Source organism: Arachis hypogaea, chromosome 2 (genome assembly GCF_003086295.3).
Source record: "Arachis hypogaea cultivar Tifrunner chromosome 2, arahy.Tifrunner.gnm2.J5K5, whole genome shotgun sequence".
Lineage (NCBI taxonomy): Eukaryota > Viridiplantae > Streptophyta > Magnoliopsida > Fabales > Fabaceae > Arachis > Arachis hypogaea.
Genome location: NC_092037.1, coordinates 99,988,457 through 100,009,366, shown reverse-complemented (window position 1 = coordinate 100,009,366; position 20,910 = coordinate 99,988,457). Strand labels below are relative to the sequence as shown.

The 20,910-nt window shown below is 41.3% G+C and overlaps 2 protein-coding genes across 2 annotated transcripts; one reads left to right on the top strand and one right to left on the bottom strand.

Annotated features, from left to right (window-relative positions):
* Positions 1-1,153: 1,153 nt before the first annotated feature.
* LOC112729662 (uncharacterized) lies at positions 1,154-3,094 on the top strand. The gene has a single exon (XM_029290445.1). The coding sequence runs from the start codon at positions 1,154-1,156 to the stop codon at positions 3,092-3,094; it is 1,941 nt and encodes a 646-aa protein (XP_029146278.1).
* Positions 3,095-10,103: 7,009 nt separating this feature from the next.
* Positions 10,104-20,498, bottom strand: LOC112756791 (DExH-box ATP-dependent RNA helicase DExH12). The gene is made up of 5 exons (XM_025805412.3): positions 20,079-20,498; positions 16,816-19,879; positions 15,540-15,929; positions 11,260-14,443; positions 10,104-10,529 (listed from the first exon to the last, which is right to left on the bottom strand). The coding sequence occupies exons 2-4, from the start codon at positions 19,783-19,785 to the stop codon at positions 11,264-11,266; spliced, it is 6,540 nt and encodes a 2,179-aa protein (XP_025661197.1). The 5' UTR covers positions 19,786-19,879; positions 20,079-20,498; the 3' UTR covers positions 10,104-10,529; positions 11,260-11,263.
* Positions 20,499-20,910: the final 412 nt, after the last annotated feature.

Sequence of the window (20,910 nt, the reverse complement as noted above, 5' to 3'; positions counted from 1 at the left end):
CTGCGTTATTTGATATTCATCTTATACTCTTACTAATTTGAGTGTTGGAGTTTCTTTGCAGGTCCCAACCTCTTTCGGTGTTCCTTGACGACCGAAGTATAGCTCGGCATATGTGTCCTTAGGACAGAAAACTCCATACACACGGAGGAAGGAGTTATATCTCGGCACTAGAAGGAGTTATACTTCGGTTCAAATTACCAGACAGAAACAGAATCAAACCTAAAACAAAAACTAAATCATCACATGTTGCAAGGACAGAAGGTAGACGACGAGCTCAGGAAACAAACAACCACGGAAGAGAGACGAGAGAGAGATGAAGGCGTGGCACGACGAAACGCGAGCACTCACCAGAAAGCATAACTGCAAGAAGAAAGGCAAGAGACAAGCAGTGGAGCACATTAGACATTGGTGCTGTAATGGCAGACGACGACATGCTACATGGCTACAGGAAACACAGCTCGAGCATTCAACAGCAGAAGCGTAGCGATATGCAAGCGACTGAGCACACAGCAAAGACGGAAGAGAAAGACGAGACACGACTCGTGAGCACACAATGCTGAGGATCCGACGAGAAACGCAGCGAAGACGGCAAGTATGCAGTGGCGATAAACCAAAGTGAGCGGCCAGCGCCGTCCATATTTCTCAAACTCGCCGGTTTACCGAATTTTTACAAAACGTAACCGAGTCAAAAGGGTTCTCACGAATTTGTTCTGATATGAACAGGTAAAAATCGGTTACGAGTTATAGCTCGGCAACGTACCATTTTACAATTGTAACCGACCATTATAATTAAATCGGCATTCATGTTCTTCTCATAACGTCGGATATACAGATTAATGCTCGGACGTTATCTAAAAAACGGTCACTTACGACCAACCAGATATAAGGCGAAAGACAGAGACCAAACAGGTATGCAATCTTTCAAATATAGAAACTCACACTCATAAAACCTCTTACTGACTTGAGCGTCGGAGAACCTTTGCAGGTATCCACAACCTCAGTTCTGACTGCCGCGCTTCGTGCTTCGATCACAAGGAGTTTTGCCAACCTTTTCCGGAGAACGAGCTGTGTTCCAGTGTCAACAGGTCAGAACATTTGGCGCTAGAAGAAGGGCCGATTTGAGATATCATTCGGCGTAAATACCCAATTCTCTATGGCTGATGTTCCTCCCCCCACCCCGTCCGAGCTTCTGAGGATGGTGACCGAGCTTCAACAAGCAAACCAACGGATGGCGGAGGATAATCAGCGAATGCAAAATCAAATCGCGCAACTAGAACATGCTCGTCTGGAGCACAATAATAATAACCGCGAAGAGCACGGAAACGATGAGCGGCAATCGCTTCCGACTCACGTCTCTGACACACCACAGCAGGGACATGACGAGGAGGAACGGAATGAAGAAAGCCAACCTGAACATGAGGGGGAAAACCCCGACAATTCTGTAGGACCGTTCACAGCCGAGATAATGAACTTCCAGCTACCCAGACAGTTTACTTTGCCGACCACATTAACCTCATATGACGGGCTGGGAGACCCTAAACAACATGTTAAAAAATTCCGATCAATCATGATTGTCAACGGTGCTTCTGATCCTATTTTATGCCGATGTTTTCCTTCTTTTTTGGATGGTCCTGCACTTGACTGGTTTTGTTCTTTGCCTGCAGATTCTATCTCATGTTTTCAGGAGCTAGCCAAACAGTTCGAAGATCATTTTGCAGCCTCGGCGATATATCTCCACGATTCTGACTACCTAACGACCATCAAGCAGGGTCCACAGGAAAGTCTAAAGGACTATATAACTCGGTTCACTAAGGTCGCCATGAGTATTCCGGACCTCCATCCTGAAGTCCATCTTCACGCCATTAAAAGTGGCCTTCGTCCAGGAAAGTTCCAAGAAACTATCGCGGTAGCTAAGCCAAAAACTCTAGCTGAATTCCGCGAAAAGGCCAAGGGACAGATAGATATCGAAGAGCTTCGCCAAGCACGGAAATCAGAGAGGTCCCTCCCTAAAGACGACGAAAGAGCTCGTGATACCAAAAAGGGTTTCAAACCAGTCCCCCGTTACGAATCATATACCCAGTTTAATACCAAGAGGGATGATATCATTAAGGAAATTCTGAATTCAAAATTGATCAAACCTCCCCGCAAGGCGGGAAATTACCCTGAGCCCAAAAACATTGACAAATCAAAATATTGCACTTTTTACCAGAAGCATGGTCACACAACTGATGAGTGTATAATTGCTAAGGACCTCCTAGAGCGATTGGCCCGACAAGGCCATCTCGATAAATTCATCGCAGGTCACATGCAGAAAAGAACGATATCCAACTCAGAACAACCCTCAACAGGCCAATCATCAAAAGAAAAGGATAAGACCCCAGCTCAACCACGGGGAGTAATCAATTGTATCTCAGGAGGATATGCCGGAGGGGGAAGTACCACTTCAGCCAGGAAGCGGACGTACCGAGCTATGTTAACGGTGGGGGATCTCGACCAAAGCTCGGAACCAGTCCCGGACATTCCCGAATTGACATTTCATCCTACCGACGTTAATACCAAACACACAAACTACGACGACCCTGTAGTCATCTCTATCCAACTAGGAGACCTTATTGTTCGGAAAGCACTGCTTGATCCAGGGAGTAGTGCTGATGTACTTTTTTTTGCAACATTTCAAAAAATGAAATTGAGTACTAACATTTTGCAGCCATATTCAGGAGACCTGGTCGGATTTTCAGGAGAACGGGTCCCCGTCCTGGGATCCGCATGGTTGCAGACCACACTAGGCGAACAACCACTATCCAGAACACAGGACATTCAGTACCTTATCGTAGACTATTTCAACCCTTATAATCTTATTTTAGGAAGACCTTTTTTAAACAAATTTGCTGCTATTGTTTCTACGTATCACCTCTGTGTCAAGTTCCCTGTGCAGGATAATAGGGTTGCAACTATACATGGCGACCTCCAGGAAGCTCGGCAGTGCTACAACATAAGTCTGAAACCTATCAGAAGAAACACCGAAACTCGGATCAACTCAATACAATCCGAGCAACCAATCTTGACAGAATTAGACCCAAGAGCCGACTTCTAGGAACGTCCCATGCCTAATGAAGAACTTCAAAAGGTCGCCTTAACCGACGATCCATCAAAGTTTACATTCATCAGAACATCAATGGACGACGAGGCTAAGATAAAGATGACTAATTTCTTACGGGCAAACGCCGACCTCTTCGCATGGACTTCAGGAGACATGCCAGGGATTAGTCCGTCAGTAATCACACACAAGTTAGCTGTTAGTCTGGCGGCCCGACCCGTCTCCCAAAAAAAGAGAAACCTTGGCGCCGAGAAGCGATCAGCCTCCATGAGTGAAGTCAACAAGCTCCTTGAAGCAAAGTTCATCCGTGAAATCAGATTTACCACTTGGCTAGCAAACGTCGTTATGGTAAAAAAGAATAACGGTAAATGGCGCATGTGCGTCGACTTTACTGATTTAAATAAAGCATGTCCAAAAGATGCTTATCCTTTACCCTGCATAGATACGTTAGTAGATAATTCCTGTGGGTATGACACTTTGAGTTTTATGGATGCATATTCGGGTTATAATCAGATCCTTATGCATCCATCAGACCAAGAAAAAACAGCTTTCATAACTGAATATGGAAACTACTGCCATAATGTTATGCCTTTCGGTTTAAAGAATGCAGGGGCAACATACCAAAGACTGATGAACAGGATTTTCGAGCAACAAATAGGCAGAAACATCGAGGTATATGTTGACGACATGGTCGCCAAGACCAAGATCGGCCAATCCCATACTCAAGATCTCGAAGAAATATTTGCTCAAATCAGACGCTATAACTTGAGACTGAACCCGGAGAAGTGCGCCTTCAGCGTAAAAGGAGGGAAGTTCCTCGGATTTATGCTGACAAGTCGGGGAATCGAGGCAAACCCAGAGAAGTGTCAAGCAATACTTGATATGCGCAGTCCAAAGACAGTGAAAGATGTACAAAGGTTAACAGGGAGATTAGCGGCATTGTCAAGATTCTTACCATGCTTGGCCCTGAAATCTTTCAATTTTTTCCAATGTCTAAAGAAAAGTGCAAAGAGCTTTTCCTGGGATGAGAAATGTGAAGAAGCATTTTTAAGCTTGAAACACCTCCTGTCTAAGCCACCTGTTTTGCAGAAACCAAAGCTCGGCGACCCGCTATACCTCTACTTGTCCGTCACCGAGATGACTGTTAGTTCGGTTCTTGTCACAGAAAACAGCAAAGACCAGCAACCGGTATATTTTGTGAGCAAGACACTACAAAACGCGGAACTTAGGTATCCAAAGCTTGAAAAGCTCGTCCTGGCACTCATATTCTCGGCGAGACGACTCCGACCTTATTTTCAAAGTCATATAGTTATCGTCCGAACAGAGCATCCACTACGACAAATACTTTCTAAGCCTGAGTTAGCAGGGCGACTGACTAAGTGGTCAATTGAACTGTCTGAGTTTGACATACAATTCCAACCAAGAGGGTCTGTTAAGTCACAATGCCTGGCTGATTTTGTGGCGGAATTTACCAACACTTCATCCGATGAAAGAAGTCGGCTGTGGACACTATTCGTTGATGGAGCCTCAAACCCTCAAGGGGCAGGAGTAGGAGTACTACTAGAAAGCTCGGATGGTGTAATCCTCGAACACTCTCTCAGGTTTTCATTTAAAGCCAGCAATAACCAAGCCGAATACGAAGCCCTCATAGCTGGGCTCAGGTTAGCCATTGATTTAGATATCCATGATTTAAAGGTTTACTGCGATTCGTTACTAGTCGTGCAACAAGCAAATCAAAATTTCCAAACAAAAGATCCAATTCTTTTGAAATATTTAAATATTGTTCAAACCTTATTAAACAAATTTTCTAAAATAGAAATTGCCCACATAACTAGAGAACAAAACCATAGGGCAGATGTTCTATCAAAACTAGCAACAACGCAAGCACACACTGCCACACTTTTACAGTCAACCTTAGACAGACCGAGCATTGAATCGGCGAAAATTTTAAATACCTTGAGTAAAAACAGTTGGCAGCAACCTTACATTCAATACCTCCGTAGCGGCTCTGTTCCGGAGGAAATTGAAAACAAAGGTAAATTCAAAAGACAAGCTTCTTTTTTCACCTTGATAAATAACACTCTGTATAGGTGAGGTTATTCTCGACCATTGTTGAAGTGTTTAGATAGGGCAGAGGCCGATCTTCTCTTAGCCGAAGCTCATGAAGGAATCTGCGGCATACACTGCGGAGCTCGAAGCTTGGCACAAAAAGCTCTCCGCGCAGGTTTTTATTGGCCGACAATATGGGAGGACAGTAGGCATAAAGTCAGAACCTGCGACAACTGTCAGAAACACTCACCGATCATTAACATGCCTGCCGAACATCTCCATCAGTCAGTAGTAAGTTGGCCGTTCAATAGGTGGGGAATAGACATACTTGGCCCTTTCCCCACTGCTCCGAGACAGGTAAAATTTTTGGTAGTTGCAATAGATTACTTTTCTAAATGGATTGAGGCCCAGCCGCTTGCAAAAATCACCTCATCACAAATGATAAGTTTCGTATGGAAATATATAATTTGTAGATTCGGTATACCAGGCCATATCGTCACTGATAATGGTCGGCAATTTACTGACAACACTTTCAAGGAATTTTTGCAGAATCTAAAGATAAAGCAACACTTCTCTTCTGTCGAACACCCGCAATCCAACGGTCTAGCAGAAGCAGCAAATAAGGTCATCCTGCAAGCATTAAAGAAAAAGCTCGGCGACGCGAAGGGCTTGTGGGCCGAGCTTATCCCAGAAGTTCTATGGGCATACAATACAACAATCCACTCAACGACCAAGGAAACTCCTTTCAGGTTGGTCTACGGATCCGAAGCAATGATTCCGATGGAGGTGTCCCAAGGCTCCATGCGTACGTTAGCCGAAGATCACGACAAAGCTCGGCAAGTAGAGCTCGACCTAATTGAAGAAATTAGGGAAACAGCAGCAATTCGGCACCGGGCTTTGCAACAGCAGGTGGGCCGGCGATATGCTCAGAAAGTGATTCCAAGAGCATTCATCAGCGGAGATTTAGTACTTCGAAAGACTGAACAAGCTCGCCGACCTCCTTCTCACGGGAAGCTCGCCGCAGCTTGGGACGGCCCATATCGAATTTCTGAGGTACTGGGCCGGGGAGCATATAAGTTGGAACAACTAGATGGCACGCAAATTCCCAACACATGGAACATCAATTCTTTGAAACAATATTACAGTTAACAATAAGCAGTATACCAGTACTCTTTTTCCCACCTTAAGAACTTTTTTTCCCAAAAGGGGTTTTTTCCTCATAGGGGTTTTAATGAGGCTGGTTCACCTGACACAAACTTGTACAGGTATCACTTTCAATAACATTAATTTTTAATATATATTTTTCATGACATTCTCCAAAAAGTAATATTCCTATGAAAGGGAATAACTTATGAAACAGTAAGTCGCATTATTACACGAATGCGCAAATATTACAGTCGTCAAGCCACGAAACGGCAACATCAAAAAATTGATTAGGCAAACAACAAAACCTAATCTATCAGTTTATAACCAGACTACTGCACTTCACAAATCAAAACACGGAAATACATCCAGCAAAACCCACAGAACCTTTCAAAAAGGACAAACTCCTAAAACAAATTACTCGGCAAGGTTATCATCTCCTTCCTCAACAACTTCCTCGTCGTCTATGAGTTTATCACCTTGAATTACTTTAGCAGGATCCATGGCGCTGAAATCTCCGCCGGGCACAAGGAACTTCGCCTGATTAACAGCTCGCTCAAAGCCTTCAGCAAAGGCGTCCAGAATATCACCTTGCTTATTTTCTTCAAATTTTTTCATCTTGACAGATAATTCGGTGAGCCGATCATTTATGCTCGAAAGATCATTTTCCTTTTCTTTTAACAATGCAGAAATTCTTTCATGACACTCCTTTTCAACCTTAAGTTCAGACTCAGTCTCAGATAACTTCTTCTTCAAATCCTTAGCACTTGCTTCACTTAGCATCAATTGTTCCTTTAACTTAGCAATATTGGAAGCCTCAGATAGTTCCTTCTTGTGTCTCTTCTCTTGGCTACGGCCAATACTGGCCAACCGAAATCCTAAGACCTGAAAGCATAAAGCCACCATCATGATAGGAAACACAAACGCAAAGAAAGACACGAACCATCATAAAAAGAAAGATGAGAGCAAGAAAGAGAAAAAACACGTTACCTGTAGGTACTGATCAACACCTAAGTCTCCAACCGCGTCCACCCGACTCCTATCTACCTCCGACTGCACAATTTCATCCGATACAACACTAAAGGGAAATTTCTTGCTCCATACCGAGGAATTTTCTTCTTCCTCCTCAAACGCATGTAATTTCTCTTGCTTCAAAATAAAATTCGGCAAATCATCAAGCCGCATCTTCTCCTCTTCAACTCCACCCTCATTTTCAACCGCATCCGACTTCCTTATCTTAAAAACGATACCCTTCTTCCTCGGTGGGGGCTGATCCACCTCAGCACCACCATCCGCCTTCTCGACATTTGATGAAGATCCCTCAAAATTTTTGCTTTTGAATCGGGATCTCAAACTAGAGGCAGTCACTCCAGGGAAGTTACCAGCTACAACATTCATAAGGAAAAAAGTCAGCAAAACCTAAAACAGTTAAAAATAGCTTTGAGAAGAAGATAACCTCCAATTTCTCTCACCAAAATACTCTAATACTACGGCTTTATTTTCCTCCCACGGTAGCAGGTCAGACACAGATATCAGTCCGCCCTTGTCAACCATCTCAATCAAAAATGAGATTATACATTCATTGCGACTATTGATAAGGTCGGGACCCAGAATATGTTGCGGATGGCAACACCAGTAAAGCGGAAATGTTTCTCCCAGGTTTTCGTCAAGGTAAAACGGAAACTCTTCATTTACTGATTTAACTTTCAGAAACATTTCTTTGAAATCCTTGAACGACGATTTATAAAGTTTGAAAATAGAAAATCCAGGGGTACTGTTCAAGTTAATCCATAAACCCTTCCATACCCCTTTAGCTTGGAACAAAGAAAAGAACAGCTCTAAGTCTGGTTTAATTTCAAGAAAATCCATCAAAGCTTCAAAACATCTTATAAAAGCCCACCCATTCGGATGGATTTGGGAAGGGGCACAATTCAATTGTTTCATCACACTACATTCAAAAAGAGAAAACGGAAGTTTGACCCTTAGTTCCTCAATCATGCAACTATAAACATAAAAATATTCAAACCCATCTTGTCTATGGAAAACACGATCCGACCGGCTGCATGGCAGCAGCTCTATATGAAACCCAGTCCTCATTACCCTACTCATGTTTATCCGCTTCACACTATCAGCATCAGAAAATAATGAAGCCCGTATGTGAACATCGTTGTCAACCCAATCATATTTCCCAGCATTTTCAATTGGGGGTAACACATTTTTCTTCTTTTCACTCATTTTTAACAAATGCAAAAACGAAAATTACCAAGAAATAGTAGACGAAAAAACTGCACTAACCTCTTCTACTCATTTTCACTTAAAAGCTTCTGCCCCCAGACTTAAACGCAATGTTAATGAAGAACTTCAGAGTTCAAACTCAAGCATCAATTTAATTAACCTTTCAGTTCCAAAATTAAATCCCATCCACACTTTCTAAAGTCACTTCAACGGTCCAAGATTAACGTTGGAAGTTGAACCAGACAAGACATTAAATTAACACAATAACCAATAAAGCAGACTGCTACAAAAAAAAGTAAAAATCTGGTACGCCACGTTGACCTAGGGGGCTAAGTATACCGAGCTATAACTCGCTAAATCAATAATAAGCTCAACCTGTCCTCCTCAAATCAGGCCAAGCTTGGGGGCTGTGATATGAACAGGTAAAAATCGGTTACGAGTTATATCTCGGCAACGTACCATTTTACAATTGTAACCGACCATTATAATTAAATCGGCATTCATGTTCTTCTCATAACATCGGATATACAGATTAATGCTCGGACGTTATCTAAAAAAACGTTCACTTACGACCAACCAGATATAAGGCGAAAGACAGAGACCAAACAGGTATGCAATCTTTCAAATATAGAAACTCACACTCATAAAACCTCTTACTGACTTGAGCGTCGGAGAACCTTTGCAGGTATCCACAACCTCAGTTCTGACTGCCGCGCTTCGTGCTTCGATCACAAGGAGTTTTGCCGACCTTTTCCGGAGAACGAGCTGTGTTCCAGTGTCAACAGGTTAGAACATGTTCCTTATCCACTCCAATGTCCAGACCGGACCGACCTAGAATAGGGTCCGTTCGAAATTTTTTCAACTACGATTCAAATTGCAAGTTTGCAACATTATCATATATTAATTACCCAACATGGTTTTTTATTTAATCCCCAATCTTTTATTTTTTGGACATGAAAAATATGGAATCCTAGTCTCTTCTTTTTTTTTTCTATATAGACACGGTCAGGCTAATCACAAATTATTGGGCTCAAAACATATCCATCACCTGTTTGGATTTAATTGGACCATTACATTTGGGCCCATTCAATTTCGTGATACACAACTCTATAACACATCAAAACACACGCTCTTCTCCACTATTTCAAATAAAAAGCGCCGTGTGGCCGAGGCATTGCACCGATGGCCAATATGTTGGCCTCACAGAAACCACATCTCAGGTTCGAATCACATCTCAGGTTCGAATCCCAGCTACAGCTGGGTAGTGATGGAACCTTTAGTGTGTGAGTGGATGTGTTGTGTAACCTAGGATTGGAAGTTGTCCAATCCATTGACCAAAGAAAAAAAAAATAAAAATAAAAATAAAAAGCGCCGTTAAAACCCGTCAATACACTTTTTTTTCCACAATACTGAAACAGAAAATAATAACGATAAAAAAATAAATCAATCAAACTAAATATACCCTAATTTTCTTCAACCCCAATCTTGGATAAGCTGGTCTGAAAACATTATCATCGATAGACCATACCTGGAGTCACAATCTATATATTATGTAACCAAATAAAAGCAAAATAAGAAATTCGTAAAGTACAATCATCGATATTCAGATAGCAATACATCTGTACAAACTAGAGTTACAAGATTAACTACCACACTAGCAGTTATCCGAAACCACATGCACGAACAAAAATATAAGAGAGTTCACCTGCATTATGAGATGGGATAAAAATGGTCAAAAATGAAAATTCAGGTCTATCATCCTTGGATGCAATAGCCCAAAATTGACACCTTTCATCCCAAAGTTCAAAATTATAATACTAAATCAATAAAGGGCTCAAGCGTCCAAATTTAGCATCCTATCCAAACTCCATTTCCTAGTGTTGCAACTTGTTACTGGCCTGCAAAATTGTGTTCCAATAAGCAACGCTACATCTACTTCACTTGCTACTCCTGAGCCCTGAGAATGATAATTACTCCTTTGCCTACCACTGTTTTATGCGTGTTCCTTAATCCAAGACAAAAAAAAAAAAAGAAAAGAAAAGAAAAGAAAAGTGAGTTTGTCACTATTACTACCAAAATTGCCACCAAACCAACAAGCAGAAGTTAATAAAGATAAAAAAAATGTTGTCACTATTACTACCAAAAAACCGAAGCATTGTCATTCAAATTTGCCGCTTGAGTGCTTAACAAAACTGTTAAGGATATAGAGATTTCATAAGGTTCAGAGCAAACACGCAAAAGAATATTCAAATAAAAGGGTTCAATACGAGAGTATGACGATGACATTTTCGTAAGGGGGATGATGAGGCTACTTCTATTAAATATGTCATGACCCAATAACCAAATACTCCCTTTCATTGTCTGGAAACATTGATCTTCTAAATGTAGCGCTCCAAATCGACAGTATTTTGTAATATTTTGTACATTAATCTTCTCATGTACCACTCAAACAGACAATTTAATTGTGAAAGAGAGAGATAAGCAGTTAATACTACTTGTAAAACACACATGGCATTAGAATATCGTACTATTTCAGCAGTATGCATTAATTTAACTAATCCAAGTGACATCCACAAACCTAATTAATTAGAACCTCTCAACAAAACAAAACAACACACACACATCAACTCCTGACATCTGGCAAGATATTGTTGACAAGTGTTTTATCAAATAAGATGATCCCATCAAACATTCAACTAGAAGTTTAGCATATGGCAAAGGGAAAAGCAATCTACCTCTTCATTCTCTACTGCTATCTAAATCAGCAGCCCCTGCTGCTTTGACATCAATGGAAAAAGCATACTCCTGATCACAGCCCAGGTATGAATCGCACATGAAGTAAAGGGTATAGGATTTCTTTCCAGCATCAGCAGGAGCAGCAAACTCCAGTTTGGCTTTTAGCTTCCGCTGAAGCGAAACCCGTTTAATGGCAAGCAACAAGTTGTTTTTGGTGTCACCAACAACAAGCCACCATCCCTCCTCCTTGGATTTTGGATACCTGGGAGCATCAACAGGTCCTACTTCTGCCTGATCCCGTTCGAGAGCGACTTGTATTGTGACATCTTCCCCAGCCCGCACGTCGTCACTGTCTATCACCTCATATGACAAATCAATATTGGGGAAACGATTACAAAATCTGGCAATATCAAACAACTGGGAATCTGACATGCCCAACAACTCCCGCCTTTCATCATCGTCCATCTCTAATAAATCAAACACAGTTTCTATACTCTTCCCTGGGTTCTCCTGGCATTTCTTAGCCAGATCCTTAGTAAAGTGAGGAAGTTGTAATAGCATGGAGTCACGTTCCCACATTCCTTGAGTAACCATTTGACTAACTTCCATGGCCAGAAGAGCCAAGCTTAGCCAACCATTACTTGATATTACATCTACCATTGACTGAAGCAATCTATTTGCACAAAGAAGAACCTCCCTCTGGTCCAGTGCAAGATTTCCCCCGACAAATTGCCTTGAGAAGTGGGCCTGCAGCAAAGCATTAGCTTTAACATGTGGGTCTGTGACTCTCGGGTTTTCAAAGGAAAACCTTTGGTGATTAATTAATCTGCGAACCACCTCTTCCTCCCCGGGTCGTATTGGAAGCTGAGCATACTCAGAAGCTGAAGACAGAACCTCCAAAAGACCCTTCATTTTTGTCTTTGAAGTCAATGATGACGAAAACCGCTCAATTGTTGTGTAACTGATGTAATAATATGAAGCAATCATACCAAGATTGAGTGGAGAAAGATCCATGTCATCCTCGATGAGAACACACTTGCTCGCTTCCAAATCACTTAATGTATTTTCCACAAGCTCTGAAAGGTAATCAGAAAGATGTCTGTGACTAACTCCTTGTAGATTGTAATAGTTGGGATTTTGTGTGAGACGCCTGTACATGAATGTCCATGTGAGATAATCTACAGCATCTTGCTTATTCTCAATAACCCCAGCAACAATTTCAGCATTCAGGTTATCATGCAAGAAGTGATGAAGGTGGCTCTCAACAGGGAAAGCTTCATATAAAAATTTCTTGTAGTATTCTTTCCGGGGTGCATGACACAAGATGACACATTTCCCAGAATTATCTACCAAAGGCCGGCTGGCATGACCCATCATCTGCAGAAGATCAGTAACAGGGTAATCTGACTGTGCATTTTCACGCCCATCGTAATACTGTGTACCCATCACAACTACCAAGTGAGCCGACAATGTCACTCCCCAACACATAGAACTACTCAAAACACACACCTGAATCCAGCCAGCTTCAAACAGTTGGGTCACAATATCATAATCCAGATTGTTTAAGCCCTCATGCAAGTATCCCACTCCGCCTTGTAAAGTTTCTTTCAACATTGCATCACTAATCTTGTCAAGAAAAGGTTCAAGCTCTTCTGAGGACCGCAATAAGAATGGCTTCTCTGCACCGTCTGCACTCGAGTATGTAATCAGATCCACAGCTGTCAGCTGCACATGCTTCCTTGTAGGCACAAATACAAGAGCAGGTTTTGCATTCTTGGCGTGCTGAACAATTGCAGTATAAGTTGGTTTTGTCATTGCTTGCATCCTTGCCTCAAAATTAGCAATGTCTACACCTTGAATGTGTATTTCCAAAGGTACAGGACGAACGCCGGGGGGAAAATTGAAGAGACCATGGGAAGTAGCTCCAATCCATTCTCCTAGATCCTTGGCATTTGCAAGAGAGGTAGACAATGCCACAATACGAATCTTGTTTTCAACCTGACTAGCAATATATCTCATCCTCGAAACAATGACTTCTAAAACAGGACCACCTTGACCTCCAATTAAGTGGAGTTCATCAATGATGAAAAGGCTAACCTGCTGCACATGTTTCCTTTGTTTCCAGCGGCGGGATAAAGCATCCCACTTCTCTGGGGTGCTAATGATAATCTGACCTTTCTCAAGTAGCTTCAAGTCAGCTGCTGTTTCTCCAGTCAATTGAACCACCTTCAATTTAAGACCACCTCCAAATTTCCTCTCCCAATCACGATACCGTTCCTTGGCCAGTGCTTCAATAGGTGCAATATAAACAACACGCATGACACTATCAGGCCCTTTTTGATGATTCCTCAAAATAGCGAATTCTGCACAGATGGTCTTACCACTTCCTGTCGGTGCAGCAACTAATACATTGTCATCAGAATTATACAGAACTGTGAATACTTGGGTCTGGACAGGATTGAAATGCTTGAAATCCTGATAAAGTGCTTCATACGATGGATTTCTCAATGCAGTCACAGGCAGTGGTTGCAGGTCCAAGAGTTCAGTTGGGGGAGGGTACTTTTCAGGTAAGATAAGGTGCCTGAAGGAAACAGGTAGAACAGTTTGTGATCCAAGCCATCTATCTGAAACAACATGGATGAAGTATTGAGGAGGAAGAGGTTCGTAGATTGGAACTGTGAAATTCAGCGTATGATCCTCATCAATAAACTGCTTTTTCAGCATAAAATTCTCATGATGAAGGATATATTCCCCATCATTGTCCTCAACAATCACCCAAAAAGGCTCAACATAACCATGAATTCTGTCATCCCATGCAAAATCCGGAGTTATCGTGAGTTCAACCCTCAGAACTGTCCGAGTAATAGGCTGCACATGAGCTGCAAGGTTCAGTTTTGGAAACTGATGGATATATTTATGAAGCATCCTTCCCATCTTTGGAGCACGAATGAGTTCACCTATCTCTTGTGATGATAGGTCATAATACCTCTCCCAAGCCAAATCTTTCTTCTCCAACTTCGTTAATACATCACTAGGGATACCATTGAACTGACGAAGGGGTGTTTGGACACTCCACATCCTCTTGGTCACCATCTTGCACAAGTTCAGAGCCTTTTCAGCCAACTGTGCCCATCCACGTTTCAATACAATCTCAAAAAGAGCCCGCAAAAGGCGTCCAGCACTCTGAAAGAACAAATAATAAAAATCAGTAAAATACTTGCAAATTATAAAAGTCAGCAAGACAGGGAAATTTGGCGTTTTTTGCTGTGTTTTTCTGTTTTCATTTATAAGAATTTTAGAAAACAATTTTCAAAATTAAATTTTGGAAAACATGGAATTTGCATTCTTTTTAAGTGTTCTCTAAGAAAATTGACAAGAACTGAGATATGAAAACATGGTGGCATGCCCCATAATTAAGCTGAACTTCTTTCTTTTTCTTTTCAACCTTTCTTTTAAATAGTCCCCGACCCAAAACCCCTTTATCACTTCATCCTCACAACTGCAAATGTTGCCCACTTTGCCTCACTGCTTCCAACCCTTGCTGGCACTGCCTCCTGCTCCGTCGCCAGCACCACACATGCCCCAAGCGACCACTGTCAAGCATTGTTGCAACAGTTCCGTTCTTCCTTTTATTCTTCATATGCATTAACAGTAATTTCATGAAATTGTAATTTTGAGCCTTTTGGTATTTTTGTCATTTCCTCCCTTTCAACTACTTGTAGTTGCATTCATAATGAAGTTAATTTTCTGTTAGGGAATTAATAATGGATATGAAAAGAAAAATCAATTTGTATCTGGGTTTGCATTCAAAAAAAAAAAGAAAAAAGAAAAAAGAGATCAACTTAACTGTACTCAGTTATAAAATACAGGCATGTACATACAGGGAAAATTAAACGTATTCTAATATCACAATTTATTTTGAAGTTCATATAAAATATTTTTTAGTTCATAATTTTTTAAAACAATGACACGTAATATGATGCATAATAAAATTAAGTTACTTTTTTAGTTACTTTAAGATATTTCACGTTTAAATTGTTTTTAAATTGACATTTACTTTTATTTTAAAAGTTTTAACAGATTGAAAATTGGCAAATCAAACAGATTTTCAACGTTCCCAAGTTTTTAAAGACAACAAAATATAGTCAAACCAAACATGTTTCCTAGAACTTGAGAATATGAAAATAAAATCTGTTTCAGAAAATGAAAAAAGAAAATGTTCTTATTTCTTTAACAAAACTGACCATTAATATCTCAATAGTATAGAACACATTCTCACCTGAGTTATGAAAACCATATCAGATGTTAGTGAAAGCCCTTCAAGCTTTAACTGTGAAATGTATGCTTGAAGCAAAACATTGATTTTCGCACTTGGCTCTTCCAAACTCTCCTTGATGGGAATGGGAACACGGTCCAAAAGCTTTGCTAGCTCCATCTTCTCATCCTGCCGTACCGTCACATACTTGAATTCTTCACTCAGTGAGAACAATCGGCATAGCTCTATGTCTCCCATCGTAGGCTTCAAATGCTCATTATATGTGGAGATGGTTCCATGTGTTATGTAGTAGTAACTCGCAATGCGACCCAAATCAGTGACCTGAAAATACCCAGTCTTCCTGTCATACTTCACCAAATTATTCCTATCCAAGATGGTTGCAGCTGTATGAATCTGCAAGATTTCAATCAGAGATTAAGATTAGCCAATAAACCAGTAAAATATTGGAATGGGCAATACAAGGATACACATCCAAAACATCTGCATTAATATCACCCAAATTCGTCCACCATATTATCGAAAGAGAAAATCCCAATTCCAGGTAAAGGAAACAGGAAATTTTAGTAGTGAAAACAACAAATTTTTCCTCTAAGTGAAAAATAGAATGGAAACCATGTGCCGTCTTTGTAACTAATTCTGGACGCATGAAATAAAGTAGAAAGCATCTTCTGAAAGTAAACAAACCTTAAGTTTCTCAGCCAATAATGAACTAGTAACCACTTTAAACAATTCTACACAAACCATTAATTGACAAGCATAAATATGACTAGAGACACAGTCCATACATTTCACACACAAAAAAAACAGATATACAATTAATCGGAAGAAAAAGAAAACCCATAATAAATAAACTAGTGTTGGGTTAAAAGATAAAAAATAGCTAAATAAAACAAACCAAATAAAGTCAAAGAAATCAGTTTGGTTCAGGTAAATGATGCATAACGACACAATGAAAGCATATATTGCAGCGCAACTTCAAGTTTTTCTTGGCCGATGAAGATCTAGTACCCTTTAAATAATTCTAACATGACTACAACGCCCATCCATATATATGTCGCATGCACGCGCTCACACAAACAAATGAAAAACCGGGGGGGGGGGGGGGGGGGGGGGGGTTTTGTTGTTTTTTTTTGGGGGGGGGGGTCCTTAATAAATAAACATAAAAAGGAAGTGTCAAGTTAAAACTTATAAAAACAAACCAAATAATGACATCCATCTTTTTGGTTCATGTAATAATGCATTATGATACAATTAAAATTTATATTGCAGTGATACTTACCAAATCAGCTCTTCTTTCCTCCAATAATACATCTCTTGTCAGCGCATCAGGTTCTAAACCATAAAGTGAAGGATTCCGCACCATGCGGACATACAAGTAAGTATATCCAAGCCAATGACAGGCTTCTCTAGCATTTTGGACAGTACCAAGTACAATTTCTGCATTCAGCTGATCAGCCAACTTGGACACAAACTGGCTCTCAATAGGAAGTTGCTGATTCATAAGTGAGAGGTAATACTGCAACTCACTGTGGCCAGTAACAATTATTCCTTCACCATACGAGTCATACTGGGGCCTTCCAGCACGACCCAGCATCTGCATCACATCAAGAGGGCTCAGTTCAGTCCATGCTCCCTTCTCCGGACTGTAAATCTGTGTTCCCTTAATTATCACCGTGTGAGCTGGAAGATTCACACCCCAGGCAAGGGTTGCGGTGGATACCAAAACTTGCACATGCCCATCAGCAAAGAGATCCTCAACAAGCTGACGATCTGTCCTGTTCATACCGGCATGATGAATTGCAAAACCGTATGGCAGAAGATCCTTAAGATCATTGCTCTTCACAAGGTCCGTATGAGTATGAAGAATCTCCCGACTTGCACTATCTTCTTTAAGGAATCTAGCAAGAGTATCTTTTGCAAGAGCAGTATCTCTGATGGCTTTAGCTGTTTTAGCAGTTTCTTTCCTTGAATGTACAAATATAAGAACTTGATGTTTTCCTGCCACAGCCATAACTTTCTCATAGCAAATATCATTCATCAACTGGAACCTCTGAAGTGGCTTCTTTACTGTGATTCCAACATACTGTTGAGAAAGGGGAACAGGCCTATAACTATTATCAAAATAGAACAACCCCTTATCCAGTTTAACTCGTAAGAATAGTGCCACATCTTCATAATTAGGAAGGGTAGCAGACAAACCCACCAACCGAATATGCTCTTCTGTGGCTTCAATCTGCCTCACTGTTCTAGCAACAATGCTTTCAAGAACAGGACCTCTATTATCATGAAGAAGATGGATCTCATCAATGATAACTAGTTTCACAAGCTGTGTGTAAGTGCGATCTCCTGACTTCCGAGTGATAATATCCCACTTCTCAGGTGTTGTTACAATAATTTGAGTCTCCTCTATCTGTTGTCGGGTTAGCGATTGATCTCCACTGAGCTCCCTAACTTTAACATCATAACTCTGCAGCCGATTGGATAAATTCCCAACAACCTCAGCTACAAGGGCTTTCATAGGTGCAACATAAACAATTTTGTATGCACTATGATCAATTGAACCATCATCTGGATTTCTATGCAGGGCAATCTGCCGGAGAATTGTGAGGACCGCCACATTAGTTTTACCAGCCCCAGTTGGAGCACAAAGAAGAAGATTGTCAGGCTTGAAAAGAGCAGTCTCGTAAACCTGGCTCTGAACCCTATTCAACTGTGTCATTCCTTTAAAGGCTGGTTGTGCCCAGTCAGGCATAGAAGATATCTTAACAAGCTTCTCATTCTCCTTAAGTGGTTTAGCCTTCAAAGCTGGCACATGAATTTCTTCATAACCCTTGCTGAGATGCCTATAAGACCCATCTGGAAGGTCACACTTCTTTTTTGCCATAAACAAACCACCTTGAGCAAAAGCAAGGTTATCTAGATCAATCATCTGACGCTGACCTTTCAACCATCCACTCTCTGCATCTCTATCAGCAAGCCCCCTCCTGCTCCTCTCCCTGTCCGTGTTCCCCTCACCACCAGTATCGTCCCTCAACCGACGTGCCTCTTCCCTTATACTCTTCTCCAAGTTCTTCTGCCTCTCCTTCGCAGAGGCCCTTGTTGCGTGCAACTGTTCCAAAATAGGCTGCAAATCTGTCCCCTTCATTTCCTCCTCAATCTTCTCTCTTTCCTCCTGGTCCTGTGCCCTTGCCAACTTGGTACACCACACTATCTTCAGTCTGTTCCTTAAAAGGAACTTAATGAGACTGAACTTATCAAACTCAAGATGGATCAACAGCTTGTTCTCAACTTCTCTGTCATCACCTTCAGCCAGAATCTTTAGAACCTCTTCAGCGAGTTTCTGGCACTGCTGTGGATCAATCTGCTGCTCAAATGCCTGTGAAATCTTCCTCTGCAGCCAATAGGCATCTATATCCTGTACATTGAGACTCATTCCCTCATTTGCATCCTCCATATCTTCATCGTCAATACCACCACCCATTTGCATACCACCTGATCCATTCGGTTCGGCAACATCATCCTCGTCCTCTTCCTCCTCTTGCACCTGATCAAGATCACTCTCATCATCGTCATCCTCATTCTCCTCAAATTCCACTGCCACACCAACATCATCATCAAGGCCATCATCGCCATCCATAGCCGAGGTACCATTGGCAGCATCAGACCCCTCCTGAAAGTCTGTAATAAGCTTCCCAATAGAAACCAGCTGGTCAAATACTTGATTAGGAATAGGATTCAAAAGCTTCTCAATTTCCTTCTTCTTGTCCGGATTCTTAACAGCATCATTCTTGAGCACTGCAAGAATCTCATCAGCCGCACCGCTAACAATGCTGAGCGGCTGCCCGCCAAGCTGCTGTTGAATGACACTCAGCATGGCCTCATAGGCAGCCCTAGTCTCTTTGGTCTTGGGCTGATACACGCCCTCCTCAGTGGCAGTGAGGACACTCTCTTCCTGGAGGCGGCGGCGCTTGCCCTGTCGAGGCAGGGGCTCGGTCAAAGGGTCACGCTCCTTTTTCTTCTTCTGCTTAGCCTTCTCAAGTTTCTCATCCAGCTCGGCGGGCCTGCCACGGTAGGCCCGGTCACCAAAGCTCCTCGGGTCGATCTTCCCCCACAGTGACTCGGGTTCACCAGTGGGCTCGTGGGTTTCCCGGGGACGCGAGTCGGTGGTGAGGACCAAGCTCGAGTTGGCACGGTACTCATACTGCTTGAACCGTGCGTGTGCCTCCGCACCACCACCAAGGTGCGACATTTTTCTCTACTCTCTTTAAAGCCAAGTTAAAAGAGAGAGAGAGAGAGAGAGAGAGAGAGAGAGAGAGAGAGAGAGAGAGAGAGATACCCTAACCCTGCAAAATCAAAATTGAAAGCAAAGATGGATCAGAAAAGTCTTAGATACGACCAATTGAAACAAAACCAGGCAACATAAGAAAGACAATAAGATTGAAGTAATCGAAAGAACAAAAAAGTAATAACAAAAGTGTCCGACTATGGAAATGGTAAAACCCTAATGCTGAAAAGGTTGAAGAGAATAGAAAAATGTAATACCTATATTGGAAAAGTGAATATCACAGATCAGCAGAGAGATATGACCGGCAGCGAGAGAGTACAGAGGTAGCCACCGAGACCCGGTGAGTAGAAAGCAAAGCAGCAACGGAGAGAGGGACAGAAAACCAGAGGAGATTAGAGCAGATAGCTCAAAGGTAGTAGCCTTGTTGGAGAAGGATGGAGGAGAGAGAACACATAGAAGTAGCCGCAGTGAAGAGAGGGTCGAATTGGTAGAGGGCTGTATGTGTGCGTGACAGAGCGAGAGACAGGGGACTTTGGAAAATTAGGGCTTTGGCAATGGCAAGTAAGTGAATGGGGTGGTGCGGTCGTGTTTGCACGAAGATGGTGATGGAGTAAACAGGGAAAAGAGTCGGCTTATTTGGATGGTCGGTCGTGAGCAATGTAGAAGCAGAACGGGTTAGAAAAAATATAGTGTGTTTGAGAAATAATAATAATAATAATAATTAATTTTGTTATACTAGCTCATAAGTATTATAGTATCAATTTTTCGATTAAATAATAAAAATTATTGAATAATTGCTAAATAGGAAGAAAGATAATAATTTCATGTACCTATATATAAAGATATAAAGAGAATTGTAATGGTTGGAGTGAAATTTTTGTCCAATTAACATCACAATTTTTATTTTATTTTATATTATTTATTTTATTTATTTTTTTATCTTTTATACAATTATAATACAAAATCGAACTTGGTTCACACAAAGTTTATAATCTATATAGATTTTTAACTATTGAGCTATAATTATTTTATGTTTTATTTAAAAAATAATTAATACAAGGGTAAAGTATATCTTTTGTTCCTGAAATT